The following is a 21,951-nucleotide window of genomic DNA, read 5'->3' as shown; positions in this document are numbered from 1 at the left end:
GTCTTCACTTTGAGCAGTGTACCTATAGAGAAACTTAAACACATGCTGCTGTAGAACTTCACTGTTGGAAGCCCAACTCAAACCAAAGACTTGGGATGCAACAAGACTATTTTGGTCTTTTGCAGGAAAAAGTTGCAGCTGTGTAAACTAACCATAAAAGAGTAGCCCTTTGCAGAAGTTGCATCTCATCTCATGGCAAATCTTTGGTCTGAAGTTGGCCGATGAAATCAACAAGAGTGGAAACCAGGACGCTTGTTTGTAAAGAGTTTTTTTTTTTATTTTTTCCTTGTGTTCAAGTACGGTCCTCTCTCAGCAGGGTCATCTAAGAAGCATGGACACACAATTACACACAACTCGCACCAGAGCCTGAGCATCTTCAGGTGGGGTTTCTCTTTTGTCCCGGTCGGGAGGGGAGGGGAGGGGAGAGGGGGGTCATCTTATCAGCAGCTTCCACGTTTAGGTCAAGTGAACAAGAGTCCTGTTGTACATCACATTATCATTTTTTCTCTGCGAACATTTCTTGCATTTAGTGACACTGACATCTGCACATAAAAATTATATATATATTTATATTTATATTCATATATTCATAGATTTGTCATTCTATATCAACATTTCATTCTAGTGATTTTTACCTTGGTTGTTCATGTTGTAAAACCGGACAAACTGTTGGTAGGAATGCCTTGTTTGGACACTGATTTATACAGGAACGCACACACATACACGCAACAGAGGCATACGCACACTACTACACACATGCATGCATAGATACGCTCGCTCAGGTTTACGTGTACGCACACATTCTGTCACACACATGCACACAAACGCACACACGCTTGTGTCCGCACACACTCAGTCAACACAGAGAGGCAGGTCTGTACATCTATGGGAGAGAGATGTTACCCATAATCCCCAGCAAAAAGTACGGCTTCACCTGATTAAAACACAAGAAAATAAAAGTTACAAACAGCAGAGGAATCCTCCTCCTCGGTCATTGTCTTTAACTTTGACAGAATGTCCCTTTAAAGTCCAATCAGACTGGCCCATGAGGTGTCAAAGTTTGGCACAATGTCACGCCTCCCTCTTTGTTCTTGTTCCCATCATACACCGACATGTACAACACTCACTGTCGGATGGACCAGTTCCTACGCACAAGTAACAATGAGAAACCACTTAAAGTTGACATGGTCAAACAGATCAGCTCCTGAAAAGGAAAAAAAGAGATCCTTTCCAAAGACAGAGTGTGCTTTAAACATACACATCAATTCTTTCGGCAGTGAAAAAGCACTTTTTGTTGACAAGGACTCCGGAGTGATGCTGCTCTGCCAATCTATTGATGTGGCAGCATGGAACTGCTCTTCACGTTAAAGTGTGTCCACAACAAAATTCACTGATGGAGAGAGAAACACACTGCAGGGTTTCCTCTCTGGCTGAAAAAGGTCAAAACAAAGGTGTTCCATCTCCATCCTGTCCGTCTTTGTCTCTGGTTTTTGTGTCTCGTGTTCGTTTTCTTGTTAAGGTTATGGAAAAAGAGTTTCATAAGTGGCCCCATCAAAAACATGTGTAATATACACACTATATCAACTTTGAACTGTACAATGAAAATAAAAAGGCTTCTTTTACATGACAATTTCAAAGTGTACAAATAAAAATGTGAAAATGTAAAGAATGGAGACAAAAAGTTGAGAAGAGATGACATTCCAAGAACATAAACTGAGAAGCCTGTGAAGGCGTCAAGGCCATCGCAACAAAAAACAAGCGGAGGAAAGCAGTGCTACGTTTGTCACTCCGGTGAAATGGCAAACATCCACTTTTCACCTTGTGCCTCATGTGCTTTCATTGTTTTCTGTGCTTTTATTCCACCCAGCCCCCTCAACAATCCTCACGTTGCTCCTCTCTTTGTCTTTAACAATGGACAGGCCACTTCCTGCTACCTTAGTGTTAAAACTCAGCCTCATCTGCTTCCCCAGTACTTCATAGCTACATGCATGTAGATGAAGCAGCTCACAGCAGCAATACGTCCATGCAGGCGCCATTCAGAGGGGAAGAGCTTCAGCTAAAATTAATGTGGTGGCAGAAGGTCTAGCCTTGATTAGAATGTTCATAAGCCTTTGATATGCAAATCACACATGTATTTATGATCCAGGATACTTGGAAATACTTTCTCAAATGTAATTTTTCGGGGGAATACAACACTCTTCTGTACATTTAAAGAAGACTTTTAGATAGTCTAATATCATGGTCTTTAGCAGGGCTTTACATTTACACCCACCAACTAGCCAAATGCAAGGAGATTTGAGCTGTGGCTGGTAACAGAGTGACTTCAACTAGCCACTTTGGCTTTAACATTTTTTGGTACTTTCATGGAAATTTATTTGTACAATTTATTGTAATTTAATGTGGAAATTCAGGTAGGGAATTTCCTGTGAAATTTTCATGAATTTTCTGTAGGAGTAATTTTGGGAATGTTCCATAATTTTCCATTGAAATTTGGGGAATTATTTATAATTTTTTGTAAATTTGAAAGAGTTTGTAGTGACATAATTTGATTTTCTTTTCATTTGGGGAATATTTGAGGAAATTTTGGGGTATTTTTTTAAGGGATATTTGAATTTTCTCTGATTTTTTCCAGTAATATCTTTGACATCTTAGAGAATTTAGGGGATTTTTTACATTTTGGGAATCTCCCATTGTTTTAAATGGAATTCTCCAGGGTCTCCAGAACTTTTAGTCGAAATTTTATTCATACATGGGCTTAAAAAGTTCTTGTGGTTCATCATCAGAAAAAAAAGAGCTACAAGTACATCTCTGAATGAATGAAAATGTTTCTTACTAACTGAACGACCCTCTGGCTGACACACTCAAAATTTATTGAAATTAAAAACGTTGAAAAATCTGTATTTTTTGAGTGTTGTACAGTAAGATATAGTCCACATATGCAGACATCACTGTCGGGGAAAACTACTTCCCGTTCAAAGACAAGGCTTAGATTTTATACTTAGGTTCTACTGATTCCAAATGAGTAGGACAAACTAAAAATGCATTCCAAACAAAAGCTCAGGTCTCAGGAGAATGTAGTTTAGTACTTAGTACTTGTGTCCCGGATGTTGATGGCTGAGATTTGTCTGATGGTTTTAGTGTACTAAGTACCGACGTACTGCTGAGCCAGCAGCTTTACAAGACGGGGCTATCATGAACAAGTCAGAGAGCGGCATACTGACAGGGAAATGCACGTGTATGGCTGGGTTAGTATGAACTCATTTCATTAGTGTGTACTATGTTGTAAAAATGTAAATGACTGAGTGCTGCTGTGTCAGAGTGTCTTCTACAGCAGTATTTTTTGGTGATGTTTCTTTGCCGTTTTTACTATGACAAACATGCACTTTTATTTGAATCAAGTTTCCTGCATCATAGTCATAGACTTACATTCACTGTGAGCTGCAGCTATACCTCTCCAAAATGGCACCTGCATAGATGCATGTCAGAAACCTGAAAGAGGCATCTACTTATACAAATCTATGCTGATCCCCTCTCTCCTCTCTGTCCTCTCTCTCTACCTGCTTGTTTCCTCTCTGCCTGTGTTTATCCCAGCCCACTCCTCATCACCTTTTCAAACGCTCTTCTTCTTATCTACTCCCACCCATTCCACTCATCAGTGCAATGGAGCTGACTTTGAAGAAATAAAGCTGTCTGGAAAAAAAAGGAAAGTGTTGGCATGCACATGCACAGTTTCTCTTTTCTCTCGACCTTACTTCACTTCTTAACATTGACTTCCATCTTCCCCCATGTTTGAAATTTTCTGCCACTGGTTACAAGTCCCAGTTTCATCTTGCCGCTTGCTGTCACCTTGTGTTTTTCTGCTGTTGATCACTTGCAAAAATAATCCCTGTCACACACACTCTCCCTCACCCCCCTGTCACCTTAGTCTAACTAAACCCAGGAGTCAGGCGAGGCCGGGTAGTGGCTGGTCTCGTAGTTAAGTTCGCTGTAGGGCCGAGAGGCCGAGTAGAAGTCTACGTAGTTGCCGGTTGATTTGAGGCCCAGATGCATACGCAGGTCTTCCCGTGGGTCTCTAGGTGGCCCGCCTGATGTCGGAGGCTGCTGGGGTTGGGCCTGAGGCTGGGCCTGTGCCTGGATCTGTGTCTGTGGCTGTGAAGGTGGAGGCAGAGGTCCCTGCTCCTCGTAGTAGACATCTTCGAAGCTCCGGCTCTGGCTGTGAGGTGGAGGCTGCGGCGGCTGAGGCTGGGGGAAGGAAGGAGGGGGAGGGTAGGGGTCGTAGTCTTTTAGAACCGCTGCTGATGGGCTTTCCTGCTGGGGCTGGGGGGGCACGATGCAGGGCTGGGCTGGAGCCTGGGAGGAGGGAGTGGTGGAAGTGGCAGAAAGAGTGGATGGTGATGATGAGGTGCAGCAAACAAGAATGGAGAGGCAGAGAGAGGTGGGTAGCGGGGGTGAGAGAGAGAGTGGTGATAGGAGAGTGAGCACACCAGGAGAAGGATTTAAAGGCAGGTAGAACAGGTGAAAAGGCTCAGATAGGAATCAAGGGGGGAGGGACTCATGCTGGGAAGTCTCTACTACATGCAGGTACTGAAGGGGGCAATTTATCTGCAATACTGTAACTTCACAAGCTAGTTACGTCTGTGTGAGTATGTGTGGATGTGAAAGCACAACATTCTTCTGTTTACAGACCAATGTCAGCTCCTCCTGCCAGTTTAAAAGCAATGACTGGACCCATACAAAAGCACTTGTTTGATGATTTATTACAGATTAGGTATGAGATAAGACGCTTTTTGTTACTCCTTCAGTTGAGGCTGATAACTTGTGAAATCAACTGAGGAACATGTCTGAATTATCATACATGATCCTGTGGTGTGGTTTTTGTATGCATTTGTGTTTTACTGGCAAAGCTAAGGGTGTGATTTTACTGTACATCTGTTATCACAGGGAAACACCTTTAGTGTGCATGTTTGTGCCTCTTCCAGCCTACTGCTCTCTTTCCTAATGAGTAACAGAACAGCAGAAGCCAATTAATGTGAGTGACATACATGCATGGCTGCATTAGCATGGTTGTGTCTATATAACAGTGTTGTGAGTGTAAACCATTCACAGAGGACTATTAACTCACCTGGTTTTGCTTGATATCATCACTGGCAGTTAGATAGGAGTTCCGGAACAATGTTGACGTCCCACAGGATACTTGAACTGAAAGGAGAGAGAAAAGAGAGAAGCTTAAACTAGACCAGTTCAGATCTGATCTCTGGCCCGGTTTGCTCCCACCACAACAAGTTGGGCCGTAATTCAGTACAACAGATAATTTTTCCACATTATTCTAAAGTGAAAGGTCAAAATACTCCTAAGTGAGTTGAACAGTTGGATATTATAAATATCAAATATATCTGAGGTTTATGATTCCAGAACAGGCTGTCTTTGACACACGAGCCAGTGAGAGTTTGCAAACCCAGAAGGATGTTCTCTACAAAAGAATGCACACTAGCGTTGTGCACCATGAAGCAAAACTGGTCTGGCTGGCATAGCTGGCTATCTTTAAACCTGGCTAATTCACCAAGTTTACAAAGTCATCAAGAGACCAGGGAATGTTCATAGTTATGGCTTGAAATCTGCCATTATTCTGATTTATTTACTTTTGAATCTTCTCCATGGATGTTACAGATCTTCAGTGGTTCTGAACTGGTCTAGCCTTAAGTCCCACCTCTACTACTTCCATAATAGGATTAAGCAGTATTCATTTCTTTTTATTGCCAAACCCACCCAGATTTAACCAGGGTAGACAGTATCACCAGGTCAGGGTCTCATTTATTAACGCTGCATACACACAAATGAGGTCTGAAGTTGGCGTGCAATACTTCCTATGCAATTTGTAACACACAGTGAGGTGGTGAACTGAAGCCAGTTTAGAGATGAATACATCTGAAAAAATAATTTGGCTAAATACAAAACTTTATACCACCACCCACGTCATCGTTAGCATTTTTACACAGTGAGCCCTTATATGATAATGTGTTAACATTCATCTTTTAAAAACTCATCATACATTTCCTTATCAAAGTCTCCCTGATCATAGGTGGCCAAACCCCGTCTTCATTGTTTGATGTACAAATCCTAACACCAAGATGCAAGGAAAAACTGCACCATTGCTCCAGCACTTGTTTGAAAATAATTAATATTTTCCTTGTTATCACAGAGTGATTTTTAGTTTTAATAAATTTCACTTCGCTGCAAGATGCACAGAAGAAACTGGGACTCGGTGTCTGTACCACACAGACTCATCTTTTCCTTCTCCGCACAGAGCACATCTTTATCACCTGCATGTATTTAACCATATAACAGAGCTAAGTGTGTAAATGAAGCCTGAACAGCTCTTACACAATCAGAACATATATTCTAATAATCTGTCATATTGCAGGCTGAGCTTGTAAAAACAAAAGAGTGAAAAAATAAACTCTTTGTACATCCATCAGACTTTTACTTTGTGAATTTAATTCCACAGTGATAGACTTAAACTCTTTTTAATAATATCATGTAGTGCAGTGTTAATTCCGTCAACTAAAACTCTGACTAAAAATGTTTGTCGACAGCCTATTTTTCCACGACAAAAACTAGACTAAGACTAACAAAAATAGATCTGTGATGACTAAAACTGACAAAAAGTAAGTTGACTAAAACTAGACTAAAATGTAATGTAGTTTTTGTCAGACATTCAAAATCCATGATATTTCTCCTGTGTGGCTAAATCTGTCAAAATACAATGCATTTGTAGCTATTCTGCCTCTCAGCTGTAGAAGGCAGGGACCCCAGGTTTGGCAGATGGCACAGATCACACTACCGTGATTTAGTACCAGATTCGGGTGAGAGAATAAATGCTTGGACTAAAAGTAAAGACTAAAATGTGAGGACTTTTTATGGACTAAAACTAGACTAAAATGGTTTGAATTATCATTGACTAAAACTAGTCTAAAACTAAAAAGGGTAGAAAATACTGAAACTAAGGCATTTAATCTAAAGACTGAGACTGAGACTAAAATTAAAAATAGCTGCCAAAATTAACACTGATGTAGCTGGGGGGAGAGATCTGACATAATGTTAAGAAATCATTGTAGCTCATTGAATGAAAACTGGAGTGAAACTCGTGCATAATGATGAATGGTGCGATGGTGCAAGTGGTTATCACTGTGCTTTACACAGCGAAAACATCTGGTGTGCATTTTGAGAAAGGGCAGACCAGGAGGCTGATCTACGTGTGCATATTCCCAGGTGGATAGGGATTTATAAAGAGAGAATTGTGCATGGGCACAGTTTTACAAATCTAATTTATTTTGGGCACCCACCATTTCAGAGGTTTGGGTGCATGTAGATTTTCAGTCTGGATTCTATGCACTGTTTAATAAATGGGACCCCAGGTCAGGTCAGGTCAGGTCAGGTCAGGTATGGGAGTGTGTGTCAGCACTTCATATCAACCTTGTGTCCTGTACTGCTCTGGCCTCCTAAAGGCCATCCTCCAGGCCCATGCCCAACATCATACAAGCACAGTGCAAGAACAGGAAGCAGCACTCAACTTTTTTTTTTTTCAATATTTTAAAGGCAAAATTTTCAGGAGCCCTAGAAGTGATTGATAGTTCAATTTCTGCCTGATGTTTCTGCTGGTTATCAAGAAACTTTATAATATCTAATCACCAATTTACACCCTGATAGAAGAATTAAATGTGGGTAAGGGGCTTTTGGATTAAACAATCTGTAGGAAATTACACTTATATGGCATGTAAGTTTGACATTGTTCTGAATATTACTATGCATTATTAGAAAAACAGCTAGGGCATAAGATTTGATCAAACACCTGTCAGATTTTCTAAAGTGTCTAAAATCAAAGCACGGAGCAAAGCATGAACAACATGCAGAAAAAGACGTCTGCAAAAACAAGAAGACTCTGGCCTTGAAGAGCCGGCTGACAGAAATGACTAACAGCTGTCATGAGCTGTCTAAAAAACTGACAGCCCAAGAGGAAACCAACCAGGTGCTACAGAGGAAATTAGAGGACCTCCAAAGAGAAAGGGACCTCAGAGCATTGAAGGCTGTCAGCCTGGAGAGTGAGTTAGAGGAGGTCAGACGTCTGCATCTGGAGATTGTCACCAGAAAAGAGCTGCAGATTGAGAGTCTGAAAAAAGAGAAAGAATCTCTGCAGAGGAAGGTAAAGGTACTTCAGATGAAATGCTCAGGTATGGAAGAAAAAAAAAAGCAGCTGTCTTAATCTGTCCAACAAAGTGGCAGGACATGACGAGGAAAGTCTGGCTCTGCAGAGAAAGATGGAGGACCTCCAAGAGCTGCAGAACCAGTGGAGGGCCGATAGCCTCCAGAGAGAACTCGACCAGATTAGGTATGAGCTCTCGGAGACCATTGTTAAGAACCAAGAGATGATAGAGAGCATGACAGTGACAACAGACAGCCTGAAAGATCAGGTTCAAAAGCTGACTTTAGTGAAAGAGTCCCTGAAGGAGGAGATGGAGACCATAAAGGAAGAGCTTTGACAAAAGACAAGCATCTGCCTGGAGCTTCCTTCCAAACTTGCACTGCAGGAAGAGGTAAGACAGGAGCTTCAGGAGCAGATAAAGAAAGTCCAAAAGCAAAAAAAAAACCCAGCAAATGTTGAGGGCTGAGGCCCTCGAGAAGGTACTAGTTGAATACAGGAAACTGTGTTTGGAGGAAGATGAGAAGGTGTCATGGTGGAGAAAGATCAAGAAGACCATGACACCAGAACACCCTCGCCAACACAAACAGTGGAGACTGGAGCTGCTCCAGAACCCCGACCCTTCATCTCACCACCTTCACTGCTGATGGCGGGAGGCCTGCGGTTCCAACGCCATCGCAATGACCTCCGAATACCCTCCCAGCTGAATTTTCAGTTATGGTTTCAGTCCTGGGGGGTGAGGTTGTGGAAGAGCTGACAGGCCAAGAACCAGACTCTGCTGCTTGGATGCAGTCCCCACAACCTTCTAATACCCCGCCAGCTGAACCTCCACTCAGTGGTCCAGTTTTGGGGGGTGAGGAAGAGCAGACAGGCCAAAAACCTGAACCAAACATGGTTCCGTCTCCACCTCCATCAGCTGATGTTTCCGAACATCCAACTGTCAGTCAAGATGTTTAAGAAGAGCCAACAAACAGACCCTGCTGCTGCGACGCCGTCACCATGACCTCCTAATGCCCTGCCAGCCAAACTTCCTTTAATGGATTCAGTCCTGGGGGCGAGGATTCATGTAAGCAGTCCATCAAAAAAACAGGCCTGATTATGGCCCGTTCTTCACCTTCTCCAGGTGGATCATATTGACACCCTCTGGTTGATCCTCCCTGCATGGTGAGGTCTCAGAGACTATGATCCAATCAGCCTTCAGCTGCATCCAGGCTGAAAAAGAAGACTGAAAGTTTTCTGTTTACTGCTACTTCCTTTAAATAAACGTTAAAGTCAAAATGAAAGATTAATGTTTCCATTGCAGTCTGTTTGCATCAGCCAGTTAGGTTTTTAATCAGTGTGTTGTTGCTACTGATAGTTATGGTCAGATTATCGTTGAGTCAGTGTAATCTCTTGGGGCTTCATAATGGTCATGCATATCTCTGTAGCACCTCAGACATCAGATCTTTTTAAAGGTATTTCTGCAACTTAATAACAACTATCTGGTAAGTTTTTAAGGGTATGAACAGAGAAGGTCAAATACACTTCATACAGATCTACATCTCTATGGTTTTGAGAGAACTTGTAGGAAACACCTAATTAACATAAAACCTTTAATTTCCTTAATCTACCTGACCAGGAAAGCCTCACTGAGACTGAGAATTGTGCTTACAAGAGCTGTATGGACAATGTGTGCAAAAATACAACCGCAAGTTACAAACACACAACACACAACATGACTAAGTGTTCTAGTTTTTCTAGATCAAAATAAGCTGTAACATTGTAATATCAGGAGTGCCTCAATCCTTTTCCAGAGAGGGACGTGTGGTCAGGGGTGGAGTCAGACAGCTCATTAACATTTAAACCCACAGACACAGAAATGTCTCGCTCTGTGAAGGGCTGAAACAGAGGGCTCTTTAGACATGCAAAAATCCTATACTAGAGTGTTTCTTCAGCAACAAACTTCACAGGCATGTTTTGGGGACCTCTGAGAACAATACAGACTTGTCTTAAAAGGGTAAAATACATCCCCTTTAATGTCACATCTGTGGGCTCAATCAATCAATCCTAACAACACGCTATACACTGTAAAAAGCAACATCCATTTTACTCATAAACATTGAATTGAAATTACTCAGTTCTTCTTAACCTGTTCTAAATACTTATCATAAACAAGTTAATTGTACTTCTTGGCCATAACAGCAAAAGGGCTTGATTTACTTAAGTTTACTTAGTTTAAAAAAAATTAAGTAAAAAGGGGGTATAATTAAGTTGTGTTAACTTAAAAATCCAAAACAGCGATTTGAACTCTATTTTTATGAGCTGACAGAACTTATTTCAGTTTCAAGTGAACAGTACTCAAACAATTTAAGTATTTTTTGTTATAACTCATATTATTTGAGTTGTGGCAAATCTGCAGTTTTCCCAGAATGCCTTTGGGCACTAAACCTTTATGCACTCTGTTTGCTGCAGCTGTCTTTGCCAGGACACTTTTGAAAAAGAGATTTTTAATCTCAATGAGGTCTTCTCCTGGTTAAAAAAAGGGGGAATAAGATAAATAAATAAAATGCACCACGTGTGAAGTTGCTGTCTCAGTTAAAGATGTCCCGCCTATAGGGGGCACTAATAATGTTATCAGCATCAGTGAAAGTTGTATGGCACACTGTCATTGATGAAGTGGGTCACCAACAGCCATTGTTGCAAATGGTGGCACAATATAGTCCACCTTAGGTGAAATGATGACTTACAAAACTTTTGTACTAGCTGATTTTCTAAGGTGATCAGTTATGTAAGATATTTTGAGTGCTATTAACTTATCAGTGTTTACAATGCACTGAAAATGTGAAGTATTAACACTCAAAGTAGATGATTTAGGCTAAGTCCTGCAAACTTAAATTATCAATTGAATCTCAGTTGTGAAAACTTAAAATAATTGCTTTTAAACTAGTAGTGAATACTTAAATAGTTCAAGTAGAACAAGTACTGCACACTACTAACAAACAAGTTTTTTTAACTTACAAAAGTAAAGTGTAGTTTACTTGTTATTTTTGAGGCAACGACTTTCCATAATTTTTTTAAGTAAGCTCAACTAATTTTTTCTTACAGTGTAGTTGTAAACTCCATGAATGTTTTAACTGAGTAACTGTGATAACTGAAGACTCCCCTGAGTTTTAACTCAGAAAAGTGTGAATGTTCGGGTCTATTTGTGCTACGCTTGGTGTTAGCATCAAGCTAACTTTAGCTCTGCCATCTCAACAGGTGAGAATCATGAGCTGCCATAGTTCTTATTGGCTTTTCTCTAAAGTGTACAGATGGCCAGACATTTCGAAAGTTATCCATCCTTCATATTAAGTTCACATGACTCGACTTCTTAGGTGCAGAACTGCAACTGAAAGACATTTTGGCGATGACTGGTGCGTCACATCCAGCTACCTAGTGAGCACCTACAGCAAACGGAAATCTCATTTAAAGGTTAAAAAGTCACCGCGAGTCACGCGATATTTCAGACGTTAAGCCAGAGCATAGCAGAAAGGGCTGTGAAAAGAAGCAGCACAAGCTGAATGACTGATCAGGGTAAGTAGCACCTCTACAACTTATGATAACTATTTAAAGACAAACAGAATTGTGGGAAACTCCACAGCTGGCTCCATCAGAACCAGAAACAGAATTTCCTGCAGTTCGTTTTTAAGTTTGGCAGTTAGTCTGGCGTGTATGACTTAAAGAAAACATGGTAGTCGACAGACATTTAAGGAGAGAGAGAATGAAAGAACAGGGATGAGAAAGTACAAGATGAGAAAGAAAAAAGCAGTGTGAAAGCGAGCAGACAGAGATTCTGGCAAAGGTGAATAAAAATCTAAGAGGAGAGAGTCGAATGAAAACAGAGGAGGAAAAAAGATAAAGAAGGGGATAAAATAGAATCATTTAATTCTTCTCAGTCTCTCCATCACACACACACCTGCCATGCCGTCTTTCCGGGATGTGTGCTCTCCTTTGTTGCTATGGAAACCTGCGTTGGTTGCCGTGGAATCGTAGTCCATCTTGCGTTCCTTCAGACTCATCATCTCTCTGGGGGAGGCTGGAGCGCTTGCTGCAAACACACACATGCAGAATAATGAGCAATAAAAGCAGAGCAGCGTGAGCCTCCACAGTCTGTGTGCTTAGACTTCTGTGAGTCTCAAGGTGCACCGTCATTATTCATCATTTAGCTTGTCAGCATACAGGGTCACCTCCAAGGGCTGCTGGGAATTAACGCACACACAAACACATGCACAGGTTTGGATATTTGAACATCAAAGTTCACATCTGTTACACCTCTGACGTTTCAGACATTAGATCGGGATTTTTAATGTTTTTATAGGACTTTACACATTAACAGATAGAAAAAAAATCAATCATTAATGTCATGACTGGACACTAAACCAACAAATTATGTAGAAGATTAGTAGGTAGACTGATGCTGTCGTTTTACAGCACAGGAAAAATAGCAGTGAAGTTGTTTGGATTCTAGCAGTCTGTTGCACCACCTATGCACAAAATCTGCCATAATTTATAATGCAAAGTCCAGCTTAACCCTATGTCACAACTAGTTGAGCTCTAGTATTTGAGGACTTGATGTGGCCGTCATTATTTGAGGAATGTTACATTACTTACAAACTATGCGTACTCTATTTAATTTTGAATCAGCATTAAGTCTACACCCTATCTGCATGTGGTCTTAACCCTCAGAACCCCAAGCCAGTCTCTGCTGTTTATGGTCTGTCTGTATTTTTTACGCAAAGATGTCTGTAGGAACTCAACACTTCTAAGCACAATAAAATTACAGAAATCTATTTTTTCAGGACCACCTGGACTACCAGAATATGTGTGCTGCAAGGATGTCAGATGAATGCATCAAAAATTAAATGACCAGAGAGACTCAGATGATCATGTTGCACATAAGTGGTACTCTGATGCATAAAACCTCCATGAATCCAATTTTACGAGCATGAACATCCTTTTTTCATCATTTGGGCCATAAAGGGCTATTTCTTCTTGCCTCCCCAAACTGGCAGATAATTATCTTGTCTCTTGTTGATCTTTGGCTGTCTCTGATTGGCTCCTACCACAAAGAAAATATTAGAAGAATAGATTGGAGCATTGGGCTAAGAGGAAGTTGTTTTAATTTGTAATAAAAAGTCACATTATCATGGATTTAGCCATATCAAAGCTTTGTATAAACATCGCATTTTGTGCTTGGATTAAAAAAGTTCTGGAAGGGATAGAAATGCCAGAAGCCATCTGTAGATTAGCAAAAAAGGTATGCTTTTAATCACAATTTACTCCATAGAGATCAGCCACAAACCACACCATTTTAAGCTGGATTTGCCTCCCTGATAATCGTGGGGGTGTATCCCGAGAAGCCTCGTTGCAAATGACTATTTGTCTGAAAAATGTCAAAGCCAGTATGATTATTCTACTGCCCAAATCACACTTTCAATTTGTAATAGAGATGCAGGATGTCTGTGTTGATAATACCATGTGAATGACTACGTTTGTAATTTATAAAAATAAAATAAAAATTCCAGGGCAAATTACCAATCATATTCTAACACACATAATTCCACAGGTAATACTTAAACTGTGTGAATACCCCTCTCTGTAACTGTGAGTGTTTTTAATTGCTCATGCAGCTTTTCCTGCTATAATAGAGATATTCTCAACAAAGTTTTGACACATACAGTTATTAATACTGTTTTTCTCAGTTCATTCCAGCTTTTGCTCACAAATGACTTTATTTTGCTTGGTTTAGTCATTTAAACTGTATCATTAAACTGTCATCTCTTTTCCTGTGCCTGATCTTATATCAGTATTATTCAGCCAAACATGTCACACTTAATTCACCACACATATACTAGCTATATTACGGTAGTTGAACTTTCAGCCTGTGGTAAATGTCGTGACATTGCCTGCAGACCAAATGCCTCTGAGGCCCAGGGAGGAAAGATGATAGAAGTGGTGCTGTCTGCTTTATATGACACAGGAGACACAGGAAATGATGACAAAAAAGTTAAAATAAAGGCTGTTTGACAGACTTTTAAGAGCCTTCCTGTCCCTTTATTTCTGTATAAGAGCTGAACCACTCTTTTTCTCCACATTAAAATCACTGAGACAATATTTGGTTGTGGTGAGTGAAAACTATAAAAGAAAAATGTGGTGAAGTAAAAGAGAGAGGAGATAAGTGAAGCTTTTGTGATGTTTTGACATCCTTGATATTTAATTCTCAGCGTTTGACACCTCTGCGGTGGATTCCATTAAGGTGTATGCTAAAAACCTGTCACAGACACCTCCGGAGACGGTGCCATCACTCCTGGTTACTGCACCCTTGGGGACCTGGCTCGTCACTGTACGAGAGCCCGAGAGACTTGTCCTATCAGCACTGAACACAGCCGGGCCCTGTGGGGCCCCTGATGGATGCAAAGGTCTCTCTCTCTTTGTATCGCCCTCTGTCTCGCTAACATCCAGAATCCTCGACTCCTCTCCATCTCCTCCACACTTTTATCCCACTCTCTCTCTCTCTCTCTCTCTCCTCTCACTGCGAGCTGCACGCCATCATCACTTCTCCTGCTTTGATCCATCTCTAAGGGCCGGATTGCAGACTGGAGCATATGCAGAGAGGAGATACTGATGTGTGTGTGTGTGTGTGAAGACGAAGAGATCAGAGGGAGAGGTGAGAAGAAAGCGAGATTACTGCAAAGAGGAGCACAAGAATGAAACGAGAAGGGGAAGATGAATGGGAAGGAAAGAGGAGCAAGACAGAAGATGGGAGTCATTCACATTTCCTGTTTATCCCAAAACCTCCTCCAAACACACAAATCCCTCTTAGCATGATGATCTCAAAAGTCTTTTTTTTCATTGGATGAGTTAGGAAGGGTTGGAGGCAGGCCTAAAGGCTGATATATGCGCGTCTAAAAGCTAAGCCATAGCCTCCACCAGGGATGGACAACTGTGTGTTTTCAAGAGGGCCGCAATTTAATGCCAATACTAAGGAGCCAAATTGTTACGGACTAATGGATATTCTTCATTTAAACCCTCTGCTTAGTTATATTTAAATGACAGGAAGACTGTGTTGCATCCATGATCGTTTATTATACCAACATTTATTTTTTTTGTAGTCATGTGCAAATACAAACAGTTAATTTAATGCGAAACGCTCAATTAAATCAATTTCAAGTAATTTTTTGAATGCAGAGAACGTGACAGTTACTTGTTATTTTACTTACATATATTGAAAAAACTAAAGTAAAATAGATAAAAATTGAATAAACAAAATAGAAATGAAATAGTTAGTCAGTTAGTGAAGTTTATTTCCAACATGTAAGAGAAAAAAAATAATAAACATAGTTATGTACCTTCAGAAGACACATACAAATTTTGAAGAGAGAGATGAAACAAAACTATTACAAAATAAATAATAATTGATTAATTTTTTGGCAAAATAAAAACTAATATATATATATTGAAATTGAATTTAGAATATTCAAAAATGAATACAAATGAAACAACATAGATTTGAATAATTTAAAAAAAATAGAAAATAAAAAAAACATTGAAAACATGTTTTGAATTGTTCAAATGAAATAATAATAATAATTCAAAAGCACTGGCCATGTACCAGTAGTGAAAGACTATAAGATAAATGTTTCTGTTTCCATGTTTTTATTGCAGGTATTGTCCTTTTTTTCTTAAAGTGTATAAATATAGGTATTCTAAATTTACGTGGGAGCTGTATTGAGTGATGTGGAGGGCCACATGTGGCACCTTGGGCTGCCAGTTGCCCACCCCTGGCCTACACCATAGGTCTGGAGCTACATGATCTGTAACTACAGGTTAATAATAATACATTTTATTTATAAAGCACTTTTCAAAAACTCAAACCACACAGACTACAAGCCCTTGTTGGGCTACCCATTTGACTGGGCCCCAGAAAGCTCTCCCCTTTATCCCCCTTATGGGCAGCCTGGACTTCATAGGTCTCTAAAGCACTAAACCCATTTTTCTGAATCTTTTGCCTAAAGAGATTCCTAATGTAATACCACTGACTCATGTGACATCACTTGAGGACATTTATCAGACTCTGCAGCCCAAAAATGCTGAATACAGCTCTTTTTGACACTCCAGTATTTATTTTTCCTAAACAGACCTTGTTGTTTAAAACAGGTGGATTTCCCTTTAACTCTATCCTCCCATTGTTAACCTCCATGCAGAGTTCACAGAGTCTCTGAAGCCTCTCTGTCTGCCTCTGAGATCCCTGCTGGCTCCATCTGACAGACCACTCCGGGAGGCTGCTGGCACCAGAATCCCTTTCCTCATGGTATGTGGACTCCTGAGCTCCTCTGATAGCTGAAACTGTCAAATATTGTTGTAAGCTGTGGGAATAATGCCGGTGTATGTTTGATGAACATAAATCACTGCAGATGAGACAGCAGGAGGGAGACACGTGTGCTGGTTTTAGTTTCATCCTTTTTGCTCTCATTTCTTCTTCTTGGAGCTTTCCATTAATGCTCGGTGTTTTCTGTGAATGTTTAACTGCTGTGAAAAGCACACTCTGCTTTCCATAATGACTCCAGGCTGTGTGCTGATGAGTCTGAGTGTCCTCTGGATCGTGTGGGTGTGGGATACGGCTGCTGAGGCCTCTGAATGGGGCTCTTTGTTTTTCAAAGCACTGCTGTGTCCAGATGATGGCTGCTCTGACGCCTACCAGATCTTAAAAAGAGAGAAAAACATTCCAACATTAGAAGGAATTACTTCTACATAAATGCATGCAAAACTGCACAAAACTTCCAGTTTGTAGCATCCGGCCATACTTGACATTAATTTTAAAATTCCTCCAGTAAGACCTCAATATGACAACCCTAGACGTGCATGCACCCTGACATATATTTGACACTTCTTTGCCAAGTTTTACCTTGGCTAAGAAGTGTAATTGATAAAAACAGATTATAGAGACCGCAGGCTATGGCTTTAAAGTGGAAGATATAATTGTAAGTCATCTGCAAAACAATGAAAATCTATGCCATGCTTCCTTTTAAGGGCGAGGAACTCCATAGGCAAGGTGGGCCAAGGAGGTAGGAAAACCAGTGTTGTTGTCTCGAGATAATGAAATATAATGCTGCAAAGTTGCAAAACTTTTGGGATCACTTGCAGCATGAACCAGGAAGGTTACTTTAACAGCTTTTCTCCCTCATCCATGAAACCAAAACATTAGTCTGCTGTCACACCGTCTGTTCTCTACTCAACTGGAAATGCCTAGTTGGGCTACAACATTACAGGGTGGTGGGGATGGAATTCTTTATTGAGGCGGGGTTTGGCTGGTTGAACTTGCAGCCAATAGCAGCCAATAATTGGGCTCTATCACAAGAGTGCACCACAAAACATAAATGCAATACGTCCACCTAACCGTAGCGGTTACCATCTCGTTATGTAGCAATCTTTCAATTAACATCCATTTCCATGGTAACCATAAACAAGTCATGTCTGTCAGATTGACTCAGTCATGACAGCCATTGTAGCAAGAGACACCCCCTTACAGCTACAAAAATTGAGAATTTATCCGGTTTTGAAAGCTGTTGGAAATATTTAAAGTAATATGAGACTGAGCCAAATAAATGGCAGTTTTTCAAAAATTGATATAGAAATTCCAGTCAAAAACTAACCTTGCAAAGCAGACGGATTAGTCAGATTCCATGTCTGTCAACAGGCAAATCCATCATGCAAAGCTCCAGCACGTTTGTGCCAGGTCTGAAAATGGACCTGACCAATCAGTGTCATTTGAGGAGAATGTGGTGGTAGCTAGAAGCGGGGTTAGGTGTGCTGGAAGCCGATAGCAATGGCTGCCTCCGCTGTAGCATTTATCTCGGATTGTTGTGAATCATTTCCTGTTAAAGGTTACAAAATACAATGTTTCATATTCACTTAGTAAAATAAGGCATTACAGGTGTTAAAAGTATATTTTATTGTTTACACTGACAAGTAAAGAGCCTACTAAGTTCTGTGGTTAATATCATACATTTAAAACTAAAAAGGAAGTGCTTTTATTTTGAAGTGCTTTTATTTTAAAGTCCAAGAAGGAAACACCTCATGTCTTGTTGCTGCTAGCTTGACAATGTTTTGTAGCAGAGGTGCAGAAGCCAGTGTGTGTAACTTTTTTCTTTTGTTCAAAGTGCACCTCTAAGCAATAAATGTTGCAGCCCCAAAGATAGCCGTTTTTATCATCATTGAAGCTTCCGCTACACGACACGGATGTAGCTACAGTGTAGAAGCTTTTGTAGTTCATCAGAACTAGACCACATTCTTTTGTTAAACAAGAGCACAGAGCCGCACAGAAAGCTTGTCTTGGCAGAGGAGAAGAATCTCCACCATGTGTAGCCTGCAACACACGTCTGCCAATCTCAGGGTTACTAGAGCTGTGCATGTCTACTACCTCATTTCTTATTGTTGCTCTGATTGGCTCATAATGAATGTGATAGACAGAACATCTGTCCAGTCACCTTCCAGGAATTTTTTGGAAAGTCCTGCCCTTTCCCAAACACTGCAAGGTCTCCTGGATGAATTGAAGTATATTCAATTCAGTGGAAATCTTTCCTTAGATTAAGACTGGATATTCTGTGATGATGAGTTACTTTAATGAAAACACAGCTGATTGTAATTCATCATGAAAAAACTTCCCTACCTTAAAATAACTAGTTATAAGTTGAGATCTTGAGAAGACAACTAAAGTTTTGAAGTTTATGTGGGATAATGGAGTCAAATTAAACGTACAGATGCATGTCTGCATGGCTTCTGCAGAAATCAGTGCACATTACAGTCATGCTTGTCCAGATAGTTCTGTTTGTTTTAAATAGCATGCCCCGATCAGAGCTTTGCATGCTTGTTCAAATAGCTGCCATCTGGAGAGGCGAGGACATGAAACAACTTTGAGCTCTCGATCACAAAGGAAACAAATTGTGCAAAGACCAAAAGAATTCCTGTTCATTAAAAACAAACATTTAAGAGAATGTGAATCAAACAGGGCTAAGAAAAGATATATCAGCTGCAGATGAACTCATTCTCCTGTGAAGTGTTTGCCCTGAAATCCACTGAAAAACATCATAATCAGCTGTCACACTAAACAGTAAATCTTTTCATAAAACGGATTCACTAACAAGGAAGTTCCAGCGTTTGTAACAACAGGAAAATAAATTGACAGGAGGCCCCAGCTGCCCTGAGCACTGCAGATATAGGACGCATGGATACATGGCATGCATGCATAGCTCTGCTCTCCATTAGCTACCCTTCATTAAGCCGACTATTTGACCGAGTCTGGAGGTAATTTCAGGACCTTCATCAGAGTTTATCAACCACAGGGGGAAGGGACTTTACTCAGTGTACTAGATGGGATCATATGTAGGGTATTTTAAACAGACATTGTTAAAGATAGATTTCCTCACAGTCAACCCCAATTCAAACCGGGATATCTTAAGGCATTCAGACGATGGATCCAGAAAGCTTCTCTTGGATTAAGCTTTTGTATTTTATTAGCTCCTCTGCCCAGAGGTTGGACATGTTCAGTGCCTTCAATGTGCAATAAAGAATCAATAGCACTGTGAGGTACATTAAAATGCCTCACCATAGGGTAATCCTGATTTCTGACTCTGATAGCATGTTAACGCTCAGCCAAGAGATCCCTCAGAGGTCTTATGTAGCTGAAACCCTCCTTACATTGACAAAACAAACAATATATGACAAAAGTGGTGTTACAATTAACAAAACCCCTTTAGTTTGAGCAACATTATCACAGTGAGGACAATGCATTCATTTAAACACACCAGCTGGTTCTTTCAGCCAAGTCCTTTTGTTGTCCTCTGGAAGATAAAAATGCATTAACCTGTCCCTAAGAGTAGGTGCACATCTGAAAGAAACAATCAAAGGTTCAGGGAAAACCTAAATCAAAAGAGGATCACTCTTAATGATGGCCCAGTTACTCTTGACAGTAAGGAAAATTGTGTTCGGTAGATTATTTCTTTGTTGTAACAATGCTTCTTGTCAATAAATCTTACACTCTTGGAAAGCCTGTTTATTACCCTTTAAAATTGTGCCACATTTGTAAGGATCATGCATTTGTGGGATTAGCAGCAGAGCTAAGGATGTGGGTTGCGCCGATGGAGTTACGTTTGGTCGACAGGTAGAGCTTGGTGTCATCTGCATAGCAATGAAAATTGATGTTAAACTGCGTGTTTGATAGATTATTTCTTTGTTGTAACAACGCTTCTATATTCGGTATAAATCTTATACCGTTGTAAAGCCTGTTAATTTCCCTTTAAATGGTGCCACATTTGTAAGGAACATGGATTTGTGGGATGAGCAGCAGAGCTGAGTATGTGGGTTGCACCCATAAAAAATTGCCAAATCTTCTCTGCCAGTGCCACACTGCTTAATCTGACGTTAAGTCTTGTTTGATGTTATTTGGTGGGTTGGATGATTGTAGTCTGAAGAAACAAATCATATTAACAATTTAACAATTTACTTATTTAACAAACAGGAGGCGAACGTTGTCATTTTGTTCAGTCCCAGGCTGTGGAGATATGGGATTGCCACTGGGTGCAGGATCTCAACTCCATATCTCTGCATTGAGATCTTTCCAAAGATGACAATCAGGCACTTGATTTAAGCACCTGGGGGGTACCAAAAGCCCTAAAAGAGTCAAAAGCAACATTAGAATAAGCTGTCTGGCATTAGCAGAGAGGATTTGGGCATAACCCACATACTCAGCTCTGCTGCTCATCCCACAAATGCATGATCCTAGAGATAAACAGGCTTTCCAACAATATAAGATTTATTACCAAGAAGTATTGTCACATCAAAGAAATAATGTACCAAACACAAAGTAACAAAAAACATTTTGTTAGCTTAGCTTTAAAAGAATGTATATTGCTAAGTAGCTAGCCAGATGCTGTTTAAAGTCACAAACTGTGTCTCTTTGCACCTTTAGAATTCACCATTAAACACTGTGATTGTTTGTATTTTAAGTTAAATCACAGAAAAGTCTGTTTTATGAGGAGACTTGACAAGAAGGGTTTCTGCATCTCCTTTGCTACCAGGGCTCTGTGAAGCTAATTCAAACAAAGATAAGTTATTGCTGTCTTTTGCTTGTATTTGGGAAATAGTTACAATATTGGAATAAAAATGTGCTAGATAATTCTTTTAAATCTTTTAAAGCATGTTTTTTGCAATTATAGGCTAACTTTGAATGTACGGAGCCTCTTTCTATAAGTAGCTTCATTCATTGAAGAGGAATTTATTCAAAGACTCTTTATTTTATGTTTTTCCTTTGGTAAACCATACACAATGAGCCTCTTTGACTTTGTGACAAACACAGGCTTTGACCAATTATCCTACATTAACAAATAACTGTCTGTTGTTTCGGTTGAAAGCTCTGAAACAAACAAGTAAATGGGCCTAAATATAAGATTGTTTTGTCCACTGCTCTGCAGGGTCAGGAACGGACAGTCACGCTCAAAGTCGTCGTTAAAAATGTTCAGTCACATTGCTGAGTCTTTTGTGCTTAATGATCCAGTTCGATGGGGTTAAACAGGAGAATAACAGCTCAGATAGAGTCAGGGTCATTCTCAGCTGAGTGTTACAAGCGTTTTGACACTTCTCCAAAATTTCTGGAGCCCAGTTTTGATTCTGTTTGATAATCTCCAAATTTAGCAGCTTAAAGAGATAGTGAGAATATTATATGACCCAGACTGACATCA

At 40.2% G+C, this 21,951-nt stretch overlaps 1 protein-coding gene across 1 annotated transcript in view; it reads right to left on the bottom strand.

Annotated features, from left to right (window-relative positions):
* Positions 1-255: 255 nt before the first annotated feature.
* ctnnd2a (catenin (cadherin-associated protein), delta 2a) overlaps positions 256-21,951 on the bottom strand; it is a 395,533-nt gene continuing 373,837 nt past the window's right edge. Inside the window, exons 23-25 of the mRNA XM_041814718.1 lie at positions 12,132-12,263; positions 5,123-5,199; positions 256-4,350 (exon numbers count right to left, since the gene is read on the bottom strand). Coding sequence (XP_041670652.1) covers positions 3,931-4,350; positions 5,123-5,199; positions 12,132-12,263 — 629 coding nt within the window. The 3' untranslated portion in view covers positions 256-3,930. The remainder of the gene's footprint in view (positions 4,351-5,122; positions 5,200-12,131; positions 12,264-21,951) is intronic.

Source organism: Cheilinus undulatus, linkage group 19 (assembly GCF_018320785.1).
Source record: "Cheilinus undulatus linkage group 19, ASM1832078v1, whole genome shotgun sequence".
In the NCBI taxonomy this organism is placed as follows: domain Eukaryota; kingdom Metazoa; phylum Chordata; class Actinopteri; order Labriformes; family Labridae; genus Cheilinus; species Cheilinus undulatus.
Note: the sequence above shows the minus strand (reverse complement) of the source record. Positions and strands in the feature narration are given on the sequence as shown.